Below are 17,106 nucleotides of genomic sequence, written 5' to 3' on the forward strand. Positions count from 1 at the left end.
AGAATGAGACCTCTGGTCTAGAGAGAATAAAGCCTTAACTGGCGAAATTTGTTGCCAGATTTCTTTTTTTTTTTTTTTTTTTTTTTTTTTTTTTTTACTTTTGGAAGCTCCAAATGTGTTGTTTTAGCTATTGGTAGCTAATTGAAATTGTAAAAATAAAATATTTAGGATGTCAATACCAATTTCATGTATCTAGTGTGAATGGTCACATGACCAGACCTTTTTACTTCCTGCCTGTGACGCTGGAGGTAAATGTCTGTTTCAAACTTTTACAAGTGGAAGACAGTAAAATACTTTAATAAACAAAAATAACTAAAATATCTTGTACATATGTTCTTTGAAGGATCCTCTAATCACATTTGATGAGAATTTTATCACCTCAAGGACCTTTTAATCACAATATGAGTATATGTAAATATGGCAACAATTGTTGCCGCTGGCGTATTACATAGACAGCGCTCTGCTGGCTGTCAATGGTTTGGTTGTTTATTCATTGTATCTTGTCTTATTTTCCACACAGAGTAAATCCATCAGATGGATCATCTGGACCTGATCTCAAAATAATGTCTTTTAGATCACTGTCATTCCCATAGTTCAGAACCACACTGAACTTTCACCATAGGTCATAACAGACAGGACAGGAAATACACCCTTAAACATGCAATACTTAACCTCTACTTCACCACTTTCTTCATTTGGTCATGTTCCGTCTCACATCTCCTGAGAGATGCATTATTGTTCTCTTCAGCCATCATGTGCCTCTTCAGAATAGAATAAATATTGGTGGATGTCTCCATCCACCATTAATGTATATGTGATGTTGCCAGGTGATTTATCTCCGTCCCTCAGCAAAAGGTCTAGAATGAAACAGCCAGAGCAGGGTTGGGTCTTGCTGCTTCTGTTGTTGTCGGCATATTTTTCTCATGCTGAACAGCAACTGTGCACACACATCGGAGACCCGGAGTTCCCACAACTAGTGAAGGATGGAGACATCATGCTGGGGGGAGTCTTCTCTCTCCATGTCAGCTGGAACGAAGTGGAGACTCTTTATGAGGAAAAACCTCCACACCTACAGTGCACCAGGTAATCTATTTACATAAACACCATTTCTAAATGTTTAGACTTTTGTTTTCATTTCACAATTACATGTTTTGTTTTATGATTTTCATAAGGGGCTGATTATCATGCCAGCTGTGTAAAACTTTGTCAATCAAGTTTGAATTTCAGAGAATTCCAGATGCTCCAGGCTATGCTTTTCACCATCGAGGAGATCAATAACAGCTCAGACCTGCTACCAGGGATTTATCTGGGCTGTAAGATTTACGACACTTGCGACTCCATTGCTAGAAGTATTAAAGTGTCTCTGGCCTTGGTCAATGGTAATGCAAATGTGTCTGCAACTTCCGAGGCATGCGCAAGACCTGCACAAGTGCAGGCTATAATGGGGGAAGCCTCGTCGTCTCCGAGCATGGCTATAGCCACCGTCATTGGACCGTTTTCTGTCCCACTGGTGGGTGAGGCTGTTAACATCGACATCATTTTGATACACCTTGCAATGTAAAAGAGACAGAAAATGTGAGAATATATGTGTTGATCTAAGGCTGTGTAATTATTTTATTTTAGATAAGTCAATTTTCCACGTGTGCTTGTCTCAGTGATAAATCCAAGTACCCGTCATTTCTCAGAACAATACCCAGCGACTACTATCAGAGCAGAGTTCTGGCCCAGTTGGTGAAGCACTTTGGTTGGACTTGGATCGGGGCTATTAGAACAAACGATGACTACGGCAACAACGGCATGGCCACGTTCACGGAGACTGCCGAGCAGCTGGGCATCTGTCTGGAGTATTCTCTAAGTTTTTTCCGGACAGATCCGTGGGACAAGATACAAAAGATAATCGAAACGGTCAGGTCTTCCACCTCGAAGGTGATCGTTGCTTTTATTTCCGATGCGGACATGGATGTTATCCTGAAAGAGTTTTCCAGGGCCAACTTGACTGGCTACCAGTGGGTCGGCACCGAGGCCTGGATCTTTGATTTTCAGAGCGCCTCAAGAGACAATAAGCGCATTTTGGACGGAGCCATAGGCCTTTCCATCCCCAAAGCGAACGTCAGTGGACTCAAAGAGTTCATAATTGATGTGAAACCGCTGTATTTAACCAGCAATGACTTGTTTGTGGAGTTCTGGGAGGCGTTATTTAGCTGCAAGGTCAAACAGTCAGAAGCAGGAGAAACCCAGAGGCTCTGCACTGGCCATGAGAATCTGACTGGAGTGGAAAACAGCTTCACCGACATGTCACAGATGCCTATGCTTAGCAATATGTATAAAGGAGTGTATGCAGTGGCTCAAGCTCTGCACAATATTCTAGGTTGTAATAAAACATGCAACAACAAGCTGCCACTAGACCCATTAACGGTGAGCCTGATATCAACATTAACACATCTGACATCAAAAAACAGTTGTTAAAGAGAATCTTTTTTAACGTAAAACATGAGATCTCACACATGATTTTATTTGAGTTAATGTAAGTACATGGTTTGCTATATGTTAGCTCTTCATTCTTTAGATTTTACAGCATATAAAAAGAATTCACTTCAAAACAAAGGAAGGAGAAGAGGTTTACTTCGATGAGAATGGAGACCCGCCAGCAAAATATGAGATTATAAACTGGCAGCCAAGAGAAAACGGCCCTGTGAGCTTTGTGAGCGTCGGTCTTTACGACGCGTCTTTACCAGCAGACGAGCAGATGAATGTGCAGGAGAAATCTGTAGTTTTTGCTCGAAATTCAAAGCAGGTAATCCTACTGCAGATACTATGGCAAAGAATTTCACCCCATTCTTAGGGAAAAGACCCAGACATTTACTTTTTATTTTTTTACTTCATTCCTATTGTTTGTTTCCATGCAGGTCCCTGTTTCGGTTTGCAGTGAGACGTGTCCCCCAGGAACACACAAGGTTCTCCAGAAAGGAAAACCCGTTTGCTGCTACGACTGTATAAGTTGTGCAGAGGGAGAAATAAGCAACAGCACAGGTTAGATAATATTTAATAAATGAAGAAGTAACAGATAATATTCTAAATAGTACAAAAATACTGAGATACTGTATTTTGTTGGGGAAATATAAAATGAAATTTTATGCAGCTCTGGAAAATATTAAGAGAGCACTTAAAATGATCAGTTTCTCTGATTTTACTTTTTATATTTATATGTTTGAGTAAAATTTTAATTTTCATTCTATGAACTACTGACAACATGTCTCTGAAATTCAAGCAAAATTTTTTTATTTATTTGCAGAAAATGTGAAACGGTCAAAACAATGTTTAAGACGCAGTGCTTTCTGACCTCTGATAATGGAAAGACAACAAATTAATCTTCATTTAGAAACAACAATACTAATGTTTTAACTCAGAAATCAGTATCTGGTGGAATAACCAGGAGGTTTTGAATCGGCCTCAGTGCAGTGGGCTCTAACGTTTTCCAGATCTGTACATGATGAGGTGATGTTGAAGGACAGTCAGAAAGAGTAGGAGCTTCTTAAAGAGACAGAGGCGACTTCAAGGTGCCAAATTGCAAAGTCATTTTTTAAAATTTATGTTTGACATATTCAGCATTTTTGTAAGAACTCAACACAAGTCCTCTACTTATTTGTGCCTGGAAAATACATAACATAATCCCTCAGTCCCTTTTAACAATGCCATTCACTGTCATAATCTCTTAGAAGGTAAATCATTTCTGCATAATCTGTGTGAAACATTTGAAGACAAATGGTTGAAAATAAATTAAGATACTAACATGTCTAATATTTCTTTTTGCCTTTCAGATTCTGTCTCTTGCATCAGATGCCCTCTTGACTTCTGGTCAAATGAAAAAAGAGATGCCTGTGTTCAGAAGGAGGCAGAGTTTTTGTCACATCGAGAAATTATGGGAGCATTGCTCACTGCAGCATCCTTATTTGGATCGTGTATGACTGTAGTTGTTGCTCTTATTTTTGTCAAATACAGGAAAACTCCTCTTGTGAGGGCAAACAACTCTGAGCTGAGCTTCCTGCTGCTCTTCTCCCTGACTCTGTGTTTCCTCTGCTCTCTGATCTTTATGGGAGAGCCGTCTGACTGGTCCTGCATGCTGCGGCACACGGCGTTCGGCATCACCTTCGTCCTCTGCATCTCTTGTGTCCTGGGGAAAACCATGGTGGTCTTAATGGCGTTCAATGCGACACGCCCTGGTAGAAATATGATGAAATGGTTCGGAGCCACACAGCAGAGACTTGGAGTTCTGGGCTTCACACTTATGCAAGTTATCATCTGTATCGTCTGGTTGACAACTTCTCCTCCTTTTCCGTCCAAGAACTTTAAGGAATTTAAAGACAAAATCATCCTGGAGTGTTCGTTGGGTTCAGCTGTGGGTTTCTGGGCTGTGCTTGGTTACATTGGACTTCTCGCCACATTATGTTTTATTTGTGCTTTTCTTGCTCGTAAATTGCCTGATAATTTTAACGAAGCCAAATTCATCACCTTCAGCATGTTGATATTCTGCGCGGTCTGGATCACTTTCATCCCAGCGTACGTCAGCTCTCCTGGGAAGTTCAGTGTTGCTATTGAAATCTTTGCTATCCTGGCCTCCACATTTGGATTACTAATTTGTATTTTCATCCCCAAATGTTATCTCATATTGATTAAACCGGAAAAAAATACTAAAAAGAGTATGATGGAAAAGGGGGGTTAAAAACCATTTTAACAAGTCAAGACATTTTATAATCTGAATTCTTCCAATGTAATGCAAGCATTTTATATTCATATAGTTTAATTAAAATGTCAAGGAGAAACACTCGGAGATGTTCAAGAGAAATAAATGTGCCTCTAATGATTTGTTTTTGATTTGCTTGAGAGATTCTAAAATTAATTGATCTGTGTGTTAATATTTCATTGTATTTAGTTTTGAAACATCCATGTTTTTTGTATGTGACTCCTACCAGAAATGCTTATTTTCTCAATTGTTATGATTGATAATATGATCCTAATAAAATTGAATGTCTTCCCTTTTTTATTGATGTTTGAGAAAAGTGACTTGAATTCCATAACAAAAAATTTAAAAACTATATGGTGGTTACAGTCAGAAAGTTGAAATATCCAAGCTTTTGTGAAACAAAAGAATCAAGATATGGGGAAAAGGAGATAAATACAAAACAGATCCTATATTGACTTTAGCACACTTAAATGACAAGCTAAAGTTGTTGATTTTTTTTAGGCACAGAGTACAGATAATTCTTACAGCTTTATAACTTTGAAATGTGTATTTATAAAGAGATTACTGTCAAATAATCTACTTTGTCTAGAGCAGGGGTCTCAAACTCAGTTTGCCTGGGGATGCTGGAGGCAGAGTCGGGGTGAAGCTGGGCCGCATAAAGGATTCCTCACAAAGCATTTAAAAAATATCCTAAAATGTCAACATGTAATTATTTCTCCAATACATGAACTGCAGGCTTTGGCTTTGACAAAGACATGATGAGGGTGTGACAAAATTTAGGTGCGTTCACACTGCAGCCTGAAGTGACACAATTTTTTGTCAAATCGGATATTGTTTGCCGGGCCGTTCACACTGCCGGGCATATGCGATCTCTATGTGTTCTGCAGTCTGAACGGGCAAACGACCTGAAAGTGTCCCGCATGCGCAGTAGAGGGCGCAATAGCGTCAGTGTTCTGCCCATAGACATAAAAAGAAGAAGAGCTCAGTGTTTGTGGAAGTAAATATGGAGGCTAATGGTGGAGCTTAGCTTACATATTTGAAGTTGTTCAACCGGAGCAGCATATTAACTTAATCCTCATTATAGTCCGTCATAGTTGTTTTTCTTCCCACTTGCGTGTATCAGGACGCATAATTTGTTGAGTATCAGTGACGTTCAGTTCAGATGAATGCGAATGTGGACGTTAGGTCGCATTTGAATTGAATACGTATCGGATATGGGTCGCATTCAAAGATACAGGTCGCATTACCTTAAAAAAAAAAATCAGAATTGGGTCACTTTCGGCTGCAGTGTGAACGCACTCTAAGTTTATTCCACTTGGCGTCGCTCTTGTTCTACTAGAAGTCTTTAGCCAGCTAACAAAGTATGGAGAACATCTCGACGCGTGACTTCATTACCGCATCTACTTGTCACAACAGCGCGGCGGATGACAAGGAGCCACGTAGCAGTCGCCTTTATACGGGTTTGATCATGGCATTTGTCAATGGTAGAAAGTACCGGAATGGCGACTGCAGGGAAGGGCAACTGGTACCGGACTGTTCCATCATCCGCCGCACTATTGTTACAAGGGTAGTGTGCATGAAGTCAGTGTAGCTTAGCCTAGCACCAAATGTCAGCCATGACAAGAAACGGTGGGCAGGACTTCCTTCAGAGATCCCCTCACCCTGTGGGCCGCATTAATATCACATCGTCCTGCGGGCCTCAATTGGCCTTCGGACCGCAAGAATGAGACCTCTGGTCTAGAGAGAATAAAGCCTTACCTGGCAACATTTGTTGCCAGATTTTTTTTTTTTTTTTTTTACTTTTGAAAGCTCCAAATGTGATGTTTTAGCTGTTGGTAGCTAATTGAAATTAGCTACCAACAGCTTAAAAATAAAATATTTAGGATTTCGATACCAATTTCATGTATCCAGTGTGAATGGTCACATGACCAGACCTCTTTACTTCCTGCCTGTGACGCTGGAGGTAAATGTCTGTTTCAAACTTTTACAAGTGGAAGTCAATAAAATACTTTAATAAATAAAAATAGCTAAAATATCTTGTACATATGTTCTTTGAAGGATCCTCTAATCACATATGATGAGAATTTTATCACCGCATGGACCTTTTAATCACAATATGAGTATATGTAAATATGGCAACAATTGTTGCCGCTGGCGTATTACATAGACAGCGCTCTGCTGGCTGTCAATGGTTTGGTTGTTTATTCATTGTATCTTGTCTTATTTTCCACACAGAGTAAATCCATCAGATGGATCATCTGGACCTGATCTCAAAATAATGTCTTTTAGATCACTGTCATTCCCATAGTTCAGAACCGCACTGAACTTTCACCATAAGTCATAACAGACAGGACAGGAAATACACCCTTAAACATGCAATACTTAACCTCTACTTCACCACTTTCTTCATTTGGTCATGCTCCGTCTCACATCTCCTGAGAGATGCATTATTGTTCTCTTCAGCCATCATGTGCCTCTTCAGAATAGCATAAATATTGGTGGATGTCTCCATCCACCATTAATGTATATGTGATGTTGCCAGGTGATTTAGCTCCGTCCCTCAGCAAAAGGTCTAGAATGAAACAACCAGAGCAGGGTTGGGTCTTTCTGCTTCTGTTGTTGTTGGCATATTTTTCTCATGCTGAACAGCAACTGTGCACACACATCGGAGACCCGGAGTTCCCACAACTAGTGAAGGATGGAGACATCATGCTGGGGGGAGTCTTCTCTCTCCATGTCAGCTGGAACGAAGTGGAGACTCTTTATGAGGAAAAACCTCCACACCTACAGTGCACCAGGTAATCTATTTACATAAACACCATTTCTAAATGTTTAGACTTTTGTTTTCATTTCACAATTAAAATGTTTTGTTTTATGATTTTCATAAGGGGCTGATTATCATGCCAGCTGTGTAAAACTTTGTCAATCAAGTTTGAATTTCAGAGAATTCCAGATGCTCCAGGCTATGCTTTTCACCATCGAGGAGATCAATAACAGCTCAGACCTGCTACCAGGGATTTATCTGGGCTGTAAGATTTACGACACTTGCGACTCCATTGCTAGAAGTATTAAAGTGTCTCTGGCCTTGGTCAATGGTAATGCAAATGTGTCTGCAACTTCCGAGGCATGCGCAAGACCTGCACAAGTGCAGGCTATAATGGGGGAAGCCTCGTCGTCTCCGAGCATGGCTATAGCCTCCGTCATTGGACCGTTTTCTGTCCCACTGGTGGGTGAGGCTGTTAACATCGACATCATTTTGATACACCTTGCAATGTAAAAGAGACAGAAAATGTGAGAATATATGTGTTGATCTAAGGCTGTGTAATTATTTTATTTTAGATAAGTCAATTTTCCACGTGTGCTTGTCTCAGTGATAAATCCAAGTACCCGTCATTTCTCAGAACAATACCCAGCGACTACTATCAGAGCAGAGTTCTGGCCCAGTTGGTGAAGCACTTTGGTTGGACTTGGATCGGGGCTATTAGAACAAACGATGACTACGGCAACAACGGCATGGCCACGTTCACGGAGACTGCCGAGCAGCTGGGCATCTGTCTGGAGTATTCTCTAAGTTTTTTCCGGACAGATCCGTGGGACAAGATACAAAAGATAATCGAAACGGTCAGGTCTTCCACCTCGAAGGTGATCGTTGCTTTCTTTTCCCCAGCAGACATGGATGTTATGCTGAAAGAGTTTTCCAGGGCCAACTTGACTGGCTACCAGTGGGTCGGCACCGAGGCCTGGATCTTTGATTTTCAGAGCGCCTCGAGAGACAATAAGCGCATTTTGGACGGAGCCATAGGTCTTTCCATCCCCAAAGCGAACGTCAGTGGACTCAAAGAGTTCATAATTGATGTGAAACCGCTGTATTTAACCAGCAATGACTTGTTTGTGGAGTTCTGGGAGGCGTTATTTAGCTGCAAGGTCAAACAGTCAGAAGCAGGAGAAACACAGAGGCTCTGCACTGGCCATGAGAATCTGACTGGAGTGGAAAACAGCTTCACCGACTTGTCAATGATGCCTATACTTAACAATATGTATAAAGGAGTTTATGCAGTGGCTCACGCTCTGCACAATATTCTAGGTTGTAATAAAACATGCAACAACAAGCTGCCACTAGACCCATTAACGGTGAGCCTGATATCAACATTAACACACCTGACATCATAAAACAGTTGTTAAAGAGAATCTTTTTTAACGTAAAACATGAGATCTCACAAATGATTTTATTTGAGTTAATGTAAGTACATGGTTTGCTATATGTTAGCTCTTCATTCTTTAGATTTTACAGCATATAAAAAGAATTCACTTCAAAACAAAGGAAGGAGAAGAGGTTTACTTCGATGAGAATGGAGACCCGGCAGCAAAATATGAGATTATAAACTGGCAGCCAAGAGAAAACGGCCCTGTGAGCTTTGTGAGCGTCGGTCTTTACGACGCGTCTTTACCAGCAGACGAGCAGATGAATGTGCAGGAGAAATCTGTAGTTTTTGCTCGAAATTCAAAGCAGGTAATCCTACTGCAGATACTATGGCAAAGAATTTCACCCCATTCTTAGGGAAAAGACCCAGAAATTTACTTTTTATTTTTTTACTTCATTCCTATTGTTTGTTTCCATGCAGGTACCTGTTTCGGTTTGCAGTGAGACGTGTCCCCCAGGAACACACAAGGTTCTCCAGAAAGGAAAACCTGTTTGCTGCTACGACTGTATAAGTTGTGCAGAGGGAGAAATAAGCAACAGCACAGGTTAGATAATATTTAATACATGAAGAAGCAACAGATAATATTCTAAATAGTACAAAAATACTGCGATATTTATAAAATGAAGTGTTATGCAGCTCTGGAAAATATTAAGAGAGCACTTAAAATGATCAGTTTCTCTGATTTTATTTTTATATTTATATCTTTGAATAAAATTGTCTCTGAAATTCAAGCAAAATTGTTTTATTTATTTGCAGAAAATGTGAAACGGTCAAAACAATGATTAAGACGCAGTGTTTTCTGACCTCTGATAATGGAAAGACAACAAATTAATCTTCATTTAGAAACAACAATACTAATGTTTTAACTCAGAAATCAGTATCTGGTGGAATAACCAGGAGGTTTTGAATCGGCCTCAGTGCAGTGGGCTCTAACGTTTTCCAGATCTGTACATGATGAGGTGATGTTGAAGGACAGTCAGAAAGAGTAGGAGCTTCTTAAAGAGACAGAGGCGACTTCAAGGTGCCAAATTGCAAAGTCATTTTTTAAAATTTATGTTTGACATATTCAGCATTTTTATAACAACTCAACGCAAGTCCTCTACTTATTGGTGCCTGGAAAATACATAACACCATCCCTCAGTCCCTTTAACAATGTAATTCACTGTCATAATTACTTAGAAGGTAAAACATTTCTGCATAATCTGTGTGAAACATTTGAAGAAAAATGGTTGAAAATAAATGAAGACACTAACATATCTAATATTTCTTTTTGCCTTTCAGATTCTGTCTCTTGCATCAGATGCCCTCTTGACTTCTGGTCAAATGAAAAAAGAGATGCCTGTGTTCAGAAGGAGGCAGAGTTTTTGTCACATAGAGAAATTATGGGAGCATTGCTCACTGCAGCATCCTTATTTGGATCGTGTATGACTGTAGTTGTTGCTCTTATTTTTGTCGAATACAGGAAAACTCCTCTTGTGAGGGCAAACAACTCTGAGCTGAGCTTCCTGCTGCTCTTCTCCCTGACCCTGTGTTTTCTCTGCTCTCTGATCTTCATGGGAGAGCCGTCTGACTGGTCCTGCATGCTGCGGCACACGGCGTTCGGCATCACCTTCGTCCTCTGCATCTCTTGTATCCTGGGGAAAACCATGGTGGTCTTAATGGCGTTCAATGCGACACGCCCCGGTAGAAATATGATGAAATGGTTCGGAGCCACACAGCAGAGACTTGGAGTTCTGGGCTTCACACTTATGCAAGTTATCATCTGTATCGTCTGGTTGACAACTTCTCCTCCTTTTCCGTCCAAGAACTTTAAGGAATTTAAAGACAAAATCATCTTGGAGTGTTCGTTGGGTTCAGCTGTGGGTTTCTGGGCTGTGCTTGGGTACATTGGACTTCTCGCCACATTATGTTTTATTTGTGCTTTTCTGGCTCGTAAACTGCCTGATAATTTTAACGAAGCCAAATTCATCACCTTCAGCATGTTGATATTCTGCGCGGTCTGGATCACTTTCATCCCAGCGTACGTCAGCTCTCCTGGGAAGTTCAGTGTCGCTGTAGAAATCTTTGCTATCCTGGCCTCTACATTTGGATTACTAATTTGTATTTTCATCCCCAAATGTTATCTCATGTTGATAAAACCAGAAAAAAATACTAAAAAGAGTATGATGGGACCGGGACCATCAAAATAAGTCAGGAACATGGTGTATGATGAAGTGTCTTTATTATGAAATGTGTCTGTATATTTTCTAAAACTTTTTCTTTGTCTTGTATTATACATGTCTAAGAAAGCAAATCATATTTTTTATCACCCATCACTAGAAACCTGGACCCGTATTCTCAGAGAAGCTTAAGAGTAAATGTCGCTTTTAGCGATTTCCTTGTTAGGAAAATTCTTTTGGGAATTCTGAAAATTTTCTTAGAACTTTACCTTGTTAAGTTTTTCACAAACTTAAGGTAAAGTTTGAGCAGATGACAAAATATGAGCAGGATTTTTAATCAGCCTCAGAGAGGACTCTTTGAGAACACAGGCCCTGATTATTTATTGATTCAATGATTCAAAACTAAGTTTTGTTTTGACTCTGGAGAAATATCTATTCTTTATTATTTATATTCATGTTGCCATAGTGACCCCAATGTATCCATGTGTGTTTTTATTGCTCATAAATTAGAGGATAGCTTATCTACATGTTTCATAACATTTTGTAGTTCATTAAAAGTTTCACAGCTTTTAAAAACAATAATCTTTGTCAGTTATTTTGGCTTTTTAACATTTTGACTGCATTGTTGAATTTTGTTAATGTGTCAAGGAGACTTTTTTTAATCTTTTACGATGTAAGCACCATATTTCATAACCTTTTTTTAAAAAAAAAAAAACGGATGTGTTTTAGAGGAGAAAATAGATTAAATCTAAAGGTATTAGGAAAGAAATCCTCCTACAGATGCACAATACATATTTTTTTCACAAATCACCATGGCAACAGTGAAAGGTTGAAGTTGATAACTGGAAGAAGGATTAATGGAAAAGTGAACTTTAGACATTCATCACATGAATCTGAGGTGGAAAACAAGTGTTTTGTCCCAAACACACAGCCTAATAATTTCAGAAAAAGAAATGAAATTGCCACTGAAAAGCCAAGGAAAGAACTGAAGATCATCGTGCATCGATCAGCTCCCAAAGACTTAAAATCAATCAGATTGAAGAACCGGATCAACTCAGTCGGTCAATGTTGCGTGGATTAGTTGAGTTGCTACCAATATCTGGTTTGAACCATAGCCTCATTAAAATTGTATCTATAAGAAAAATATGACCAATATTTATTTCGCTCAGTCTTCATAGTTAAAATGTGTAGCAAGGCCTGATTTAACCACCTGTTGATGGCAAACACTGAACAGATTACTGCTCTTGAGCTGGAAGATAAGAAACACATTTTTTTTCTTTGTTCTAGAATAAAACCCACAAATACATTTTCTTTGTCATCCAGAGGCAAATAAAAACCAAGTTTGAGCCAAAAATTCAACCTTAAACAGTTTAAGAACATTATTTATCTGTAGGTCAGCATCAGGATTATTTTTTGCTCTATTTCAAAATCCTAGGGGTGTATTTATTTATTTATTTTTTACTTTTTGTTTGTTTTGTTGAGTTTTCCTGATTCTGTGTTGATATTTTGCTGTCAGGAGTTTAGCCTAAGGCTGGGTTCATGCTTCTGTTTGCTAACGTAACACTTTATTAAGGTTTTTGAAATTATTTCTCAGCCTTAATGGTTTTACCTTCTACTTTTATTTAATTTCATTGCTTGCAGACTTCTTCACTCGGCCCCCAACCTTACAGGTCCACAGAGATGAAAAGTCACTTTTCCGACGCAGAGTACGCTGCTCACAAAAGCATAAATACAAGCGCTGCCCATGTTTCTGCACATGTGACGCCACCTGTCAGTGTAGCTACTGCTCAGCATGATGTCTGCTAAGAGAAGCTTACGGCAGGGTTGGTTAATATTACAGCTCTTGTTGGCAGCATGTTTTTCTCAGGCTGCAGAGCTTGTATGCAGTCAGAACGGGGATTTAGAAAGCCCTCAGCTAGTGAAGGATGGAGACGTTATGTTGGGGGGGCTTTTTTCCTTCCACAACAACTGGAAAGAAAGAGAGGAGACTTACACTGAAAAGCCTCTTCCACTGCAATGTACCAGGTAATTCTATCCAATGGGTATTTTCATAAAAAAAAAAATGTTGAAATAAACACATCAGGTGCTTAGAAACTAAAAGACATCATGGTTTTGTTTACCATTACCCGTTTCTCAATTTTCTGTCATTGCTGATTTCCCAGAAGAAACTGAACACTTTGCAAATTATTAATCACTGTCTTGAATGAAGTTTGAATTTCAGAGAGTTCCAGTTAGCCCAGGCTATGCTTTTTGCCATCGAGGAGATAAACAACAGCTCAGACCTGCTGCCAGGCGTCTCTCTGGGCTACAAAATCTATGACACGTGTGGCTTCAACGCCAGAAGTGTTAAGGTTGCGTTGGCCTTGCTTAACGATTATGAAAATGTGTCTGCTCCTTCCAAGGAATGTGGAAGACCTGCGCAAGTGCAGGCCATAATGGGAGAAGCCTCTTCCTCTCCGAGCACAGCGATAGCCACTGTCATTGGACCGTTTTTTATACCAATTGTGGGTAAAACTGGCAACCGCTGCACTTTTGTAAATGAGTTAATTTTAATGTATCGTTTTTGTATGTTTCTGCTGTAAAAATGTGTTTTAATCAGTATAATATGATATCTTTATGAATTTTTCTGTTGTAGATCAGCCACTTTGCCACATGTGCTTGTCTGAGTGACAAATCCAAATATCCTTCGTTTCTCCGAACAATACCCAGCGACTACTATCAGAGCAGAGCTCTGGCCCAGTTGGTGAAGCACTTTGGATGGACTTGGGTCGGAGCCGTCAGAACGAATGATGATTACGGCAACAGCGGCATGGCGACGTTCACGGAGACTGCTCAGCATCTGGGCATCTGCCTTGAATATTCCATGTCTTTCTTCAGGACGGATCCAGCCGACAAAATCCAAAAGATAATTAACACCATCAAGGCTTCGACTTCAAAGGTGATCGTTGCTTTCCTCTCCCAAGCCGACATGGATGTGATTATACACGAGTTCTCCAGCCACAACCTAACCGGCTACCAGTGGGTGGGAACCGAGGCCTGGATATTTGATTTCCAGACCGCAGCAGGAGACAGGAACCACATCCTAGACGGAGCCGTTGGCCTCTCCATCCCCAAAGCGCACGTCAGCGGCCTCCCAGAGTTCATACTGAACGTGGAGCCACTGTTTTCATCAAACAACGACTTGTTCACAGAGTTTTGGGAGACGTTATTCAGCTGCGAGTTTAAGCCGTCGTACTCAGTGGAGATTAAGACACGATGCACAGGACAGGAGGATCTGACAGGAGTGGAAAACACCTTCACAGACATGTCGCTCATGCCCATATTTAACAACATGTATAAAGGAGTGTATGCTGTTGCCCACGCTCTGCACAATATCCTCAGCTGCAACCAAACATGTGACGGCAACGCACAGCTAGATCCGCCCACGGTGAGCTCGGTGTTTACTGTGATCAAAGTTACGATGAAAGGCTACCAGGAAATGAGTAAACTGTTAAAACAAAGTCGTCAATACAGCAAAAAAAGTGACTACCTTGTATTGATTTTACACATTTCTTTAGATTTTACATCAAATAAAAGAGATTTATTTCAAAACAAAGGAAGGGGATGAAGTGTACTTTAATGAAAACGGAGATCCAGCCGCAAAATATGAAATCATAAACTGGCAGAGAAGAGACAATGGCCCTGTGGAATTTGCAGTAGTGGGTCTGTATGATGCGTCGTTGCCAGAGGACAGACAGATGGATGTGCACATTGAGTCAATAGTTTGGGCTCAAAATTCACCGATGGTAAGCTTTTATCAAAAATGGCAACATATTGTATTTTATTATTATTTTTCTTAACGTGTGGCGTTTCTTGTGCAGATGCCTGTCTCAGTTTGCAGTGAGAAGTGTCCACCGGGAAAACGAAAAGTCCTGCAGAAAGGAAAACCTGTTTGTTGTTATGACTGTTTACACTGTGCAGAAGGAGAAATAAGCAACAGCACAGGCAAGTTAGAGCTAAAGGCAAAACGTGTGACAGAAAAAAATGCTAATTGAAATCAAAATTTTCAATTAGCAAAAAGCTGTTTTTAGCTTTTCGAATTCTGCGCTAATTCATGTGCCGTTAATTCTCGATAAGCCTACAAATGACATTAATGCAACAAAAACAAGCCCTTAAGTTAAGTCTTTTAACTCTCCACGTCTGTTGCTCAATTGATTTCACAGATTCAGTCACCTGTGTGCGGTGCCCCCTTGAATCCTGGTCAAATGAAAATAGAGACGCTTGTATCAAAAAGGAGGCAGAGTTTCTTTCGTATAACGAAATTATGGGATCACTGCTCACTGCGGCTTCTTTGTTTGGAACATGCATGACTGTCGCTGTCGCAGTCATTTTTGTCGCACACAGGAACACTCCTCTTGTGAGAGCAAACAACTCTGAGCTGAGCTTCCTGCTGCTCTTCTCCTTAAAGCTGTGTTTCCTCTGCTCTCTGACGTTCATCGGCCAGCCGTCTGAATGGTCCTGCATGCTGCGGCACACGGCCTTCGGCATCACCTTCGTCCTCTGCATCTCCTGTGTTCTTGGGAAAACCATAGTGGTTCTAATGGCGTTTAAAGCCACACTTCCAGGGAGAAACGTGATGAAATGGTTTGGGCCTACGCAGCAGAGAGTCAGTGTTCTGGGGTTTACTCTGATACAAGTGATCATCTGTATCCTCTGGTTAAGCATCTCTCCACCTTTTCCATCTAAAAACTTTGAAGGATTCAAAGATAAAATCATCTTGGAGTGTTCTCTTGGTTCAGCTGTTGGTTTCTGGGCTGTGCTCGGGTACATAGGATTTCTTGCCGTCTTGTGTTTTATTTGTGCTTTTCTTGCTCGTAAACTGCCTGATAATTTTAACGAAGCCAAATTCATCACCTTTAGCATGTTGATATTCTGCGCTGTCTGGATCACTTTCATCCCAGCGTACGTCAGCTCTCCTGGGAAGTTCAGTGTCGCTGTAGAAATCTTTGCTATCCTGGCCTCCAGTTTTGGATTATTAGTTTGTATCTTTATTCCGAAATGTTACATCATGCTGATAAAACCAGAAAAAAATACAAAAAAGAACATGATGGGGAAGGGTGCTCTGAAATAACTGTGTGACTTAAAATGTTTCTATGCCTCAGTTCATATGCTTCAATCTCAATAGGACAACATGTATAAATAAAGCTGAAATAAAAGTTTTTAAAAATAATCCCCTGCTAAAGGTTCACAGCTACTTTATTTGTTTTTTTTGTGTATGTGTACGCGCTGCTCACACCCTCATCCCTGCTCTCTGCCACGCTACAGCTTCTGCAAAAGCTCTAGCGTAGCAGAGGCTAGTTAACATGGCCGCCCAAGTTAAACGCCTGTGGATAAACAGTTTTCCTCAAACAGTAAGTTGTTTCTTTTCCATTTGCATCTTGAGCTTCGGATGCAGCAGCATGATTGACAGAGCTAAGACCTTCCTCCTGACTCTGATTGGTTGTTTCTGACCGGGAACAGTGAATTTCTGTAGATGGCAATAATAGCTTAAAGTGGATGTGGAGGAGCTTGAATTTTTTTCCCCACAGATTATTCATACTAAACCATCACAACACGGTGACAGTTCCCAACTTTGCTTTCGAGCAGTCCATTGCTTTAACCATGGCAACCAAACAGAAATCACCTTTGCCGAACTATTAGAAATTGTACAGATTTTGAAAAAAAATAAACATTAAATTTGCTTTTTTTTTAAATTGCAGAAGTTTGAGGTAAATGTCATGCTAGAAAAGTTTGAAAATGAAACTTCTGCAAAATAAAAAAAATAAAACCATTCTGTACTTTTACTCATATTTACTAGGGCCTTCCCTCTTCCTCACCCCGCCCAGGAGGTTAAAGCAACATTGTTTATTCATTACATCTCAAGTGAATACATAAAGTATAAATATTCGTGCAGGTTTTTAAACACGGTTCTTTCACCCGGCACAATGTCTGCAGGGAGGCAGCCAGAGTGGCGACTGAAGCTTTT

At 40.2% G+C, this 17,106-nt stretch overlaps 3 protein-coding genes across 3 annotated transcripts; all 3 read left to right on the plus strand.

Annotated features, from left to right (window-relative positions):
• Positions 1 to 209: 209 nt before the first annotated feature.
• Positions 210 to 4,720, plus strand: LOC148155870 (extracellular calcium-sensing receptor-like). Its single transcript, XM_088012140.1, has 8 exons — positions 210 to 248; positions 935 to 1,083; positions 1,216 to 1,510; positions 1,624 to 2,139; positions 2,182 to 2,415; positions 2,567 to 2,794; positions 2,907 to 3,030; positions 3,819 to 4,720. Exons 1-8 carry the CDS (start codon positions 210 to 212, stop codon positions 4,718 to 4,720), a joined length of 2,487 nt encoding a protein of 828 aa, XP_087868266.1.
• Positions 4,721 to 6,090: 1,370 nt separating this feature from the next.
• On the plus strand, positions 6,091 to 11,132 carry LOC106905695 (extracellular calcium-sensing receptor-like). The gene is made up of 6 exons (XM_088012005.1): positions 6,091 to 7,539; positions 7,673 to 7,967; positions 8,081 to 8,872; positions 9,024 to 9,251; positions 9,364 to 9,487; positions 10,225 to 11,132. The coding sequence occupies exons 1-6, from the start codon at positions 7,244 to 7,246 to the stop codon at positions 11,130 to 11,132; spliced, it is 2,643 nt and encodes an 880-aa protein (XP_087868131.1). The 5' UTR covers positions 6,091 to 7,243.
• A 1,762-nt stretch (positions 11,133 to 12,894) lies between these two features.
• LOC106905697 (extracellular calcium-sensing receptor-like) lies at positions 12,895 to 16,227 on the plus strand. The gene is made up of 6 exons (XM_088011396.1): positions 12,895 to 13,127; positions 13,312 to 13,606; positions 13,738 to 14,529; positions 14,660 to 14,887; positions 14,963 to 15,086; positions 15,305 to 16,227. The coding sequence occupies exons 1-6, from the start codon at positions 12,895 to 12,897 to the stop codon at positions 16,210 to 16,212; spliced, it is 2,580 nt and encodes an 859-aa protein (XP_087867522.1). The 3' UTR covers positions 16,213 to 16,227.
• Positions 16,228 to 17,106: the final 879 nt, after the last annotated feature.

This window comes from Poecilia mexicana, unplaced genomic scaffold (assembly GCF_051168715.1).
Source record: "Poecilia mexicana isolate PSO_F unplaced genomic scaffold, ASM5116871v1 scaffold_13, whole genome shotgun sequence".
NCBI classification, from domain to species: domain Eukaryota; kingdom Metazoa; phylum Chordata; class Actinopteri; order Cyprinodontiformes; family Poeciliidae; genus Poecilia; species Poecilia mexicana.

Excerpts from the sequence above, each read along its gene's own strand:
- LOC148155870 (XM_088012140.1), top strand. The coding sequence starts at position 210 with ATGACCAGACCTTTTTACTTCCTGCCTGTGACGCTGGAG. Across the intron at positions 2,140-2,181 it reads TCAAAGAGTTCATAATTGAT|TTCTGGGAGGCGTTATTTAG; the intron begins GTGAAACCGCTG and ends TTGTTTGTGGAG. Across the intron at positions 2,416-2,566 it reads TGCCACTAGACCCATTAACG|ATTTTACAGCATATAAAAAG; the intron begins GTGAGCCTGATA and ends TTCATTCTTTAG.
- LOC106905695 (XM_088012005.1), top strand. The coding sequence starts at position 7,244 with ATGTCTCCATCCACCATTAATGTATATGTGATGTTGCCAGGTGATTTA. Across the intron at positions 7,968-8,080 it reads GACCGTTTTCTGTCCCACTG|ATAAGTCAATTTTCCACGTG; the intron begins GTGGGTGAGGCT and ends ATTTTATTTTAG. Across the intron at positions 9,252-9,363 it reads TTGCTCGAAATTCAAAGCAG|GTACCTGTTTCGGTTTGCAG; the intron begins GTAATCCTACTG and ends GTTTCCATGCAG.
- LOC106905697 (XM_088011396.1), top strand. The coding sequence starts at position 12,895 with ATGATGTCTGCTAAGAGAAGCTTACGGCAGGGTTGGTTAATATTACAG. Across the intron at positions 13,607-13,737 it reads GACCGTTTTTTATACCAATT|ATCAGCCACTTTGCCACATG; the intron begins GTGGGTAAAACT and ends TTTCTGTTGTAG. Across the intron at positions 15,087-15,304 it reads AGAAATAAGCAACAGCACAG|ATTCAGTCACCTGTGTGCGG; the intron begins GCAAGTTAGAGC and ends TTGATTTCACAG.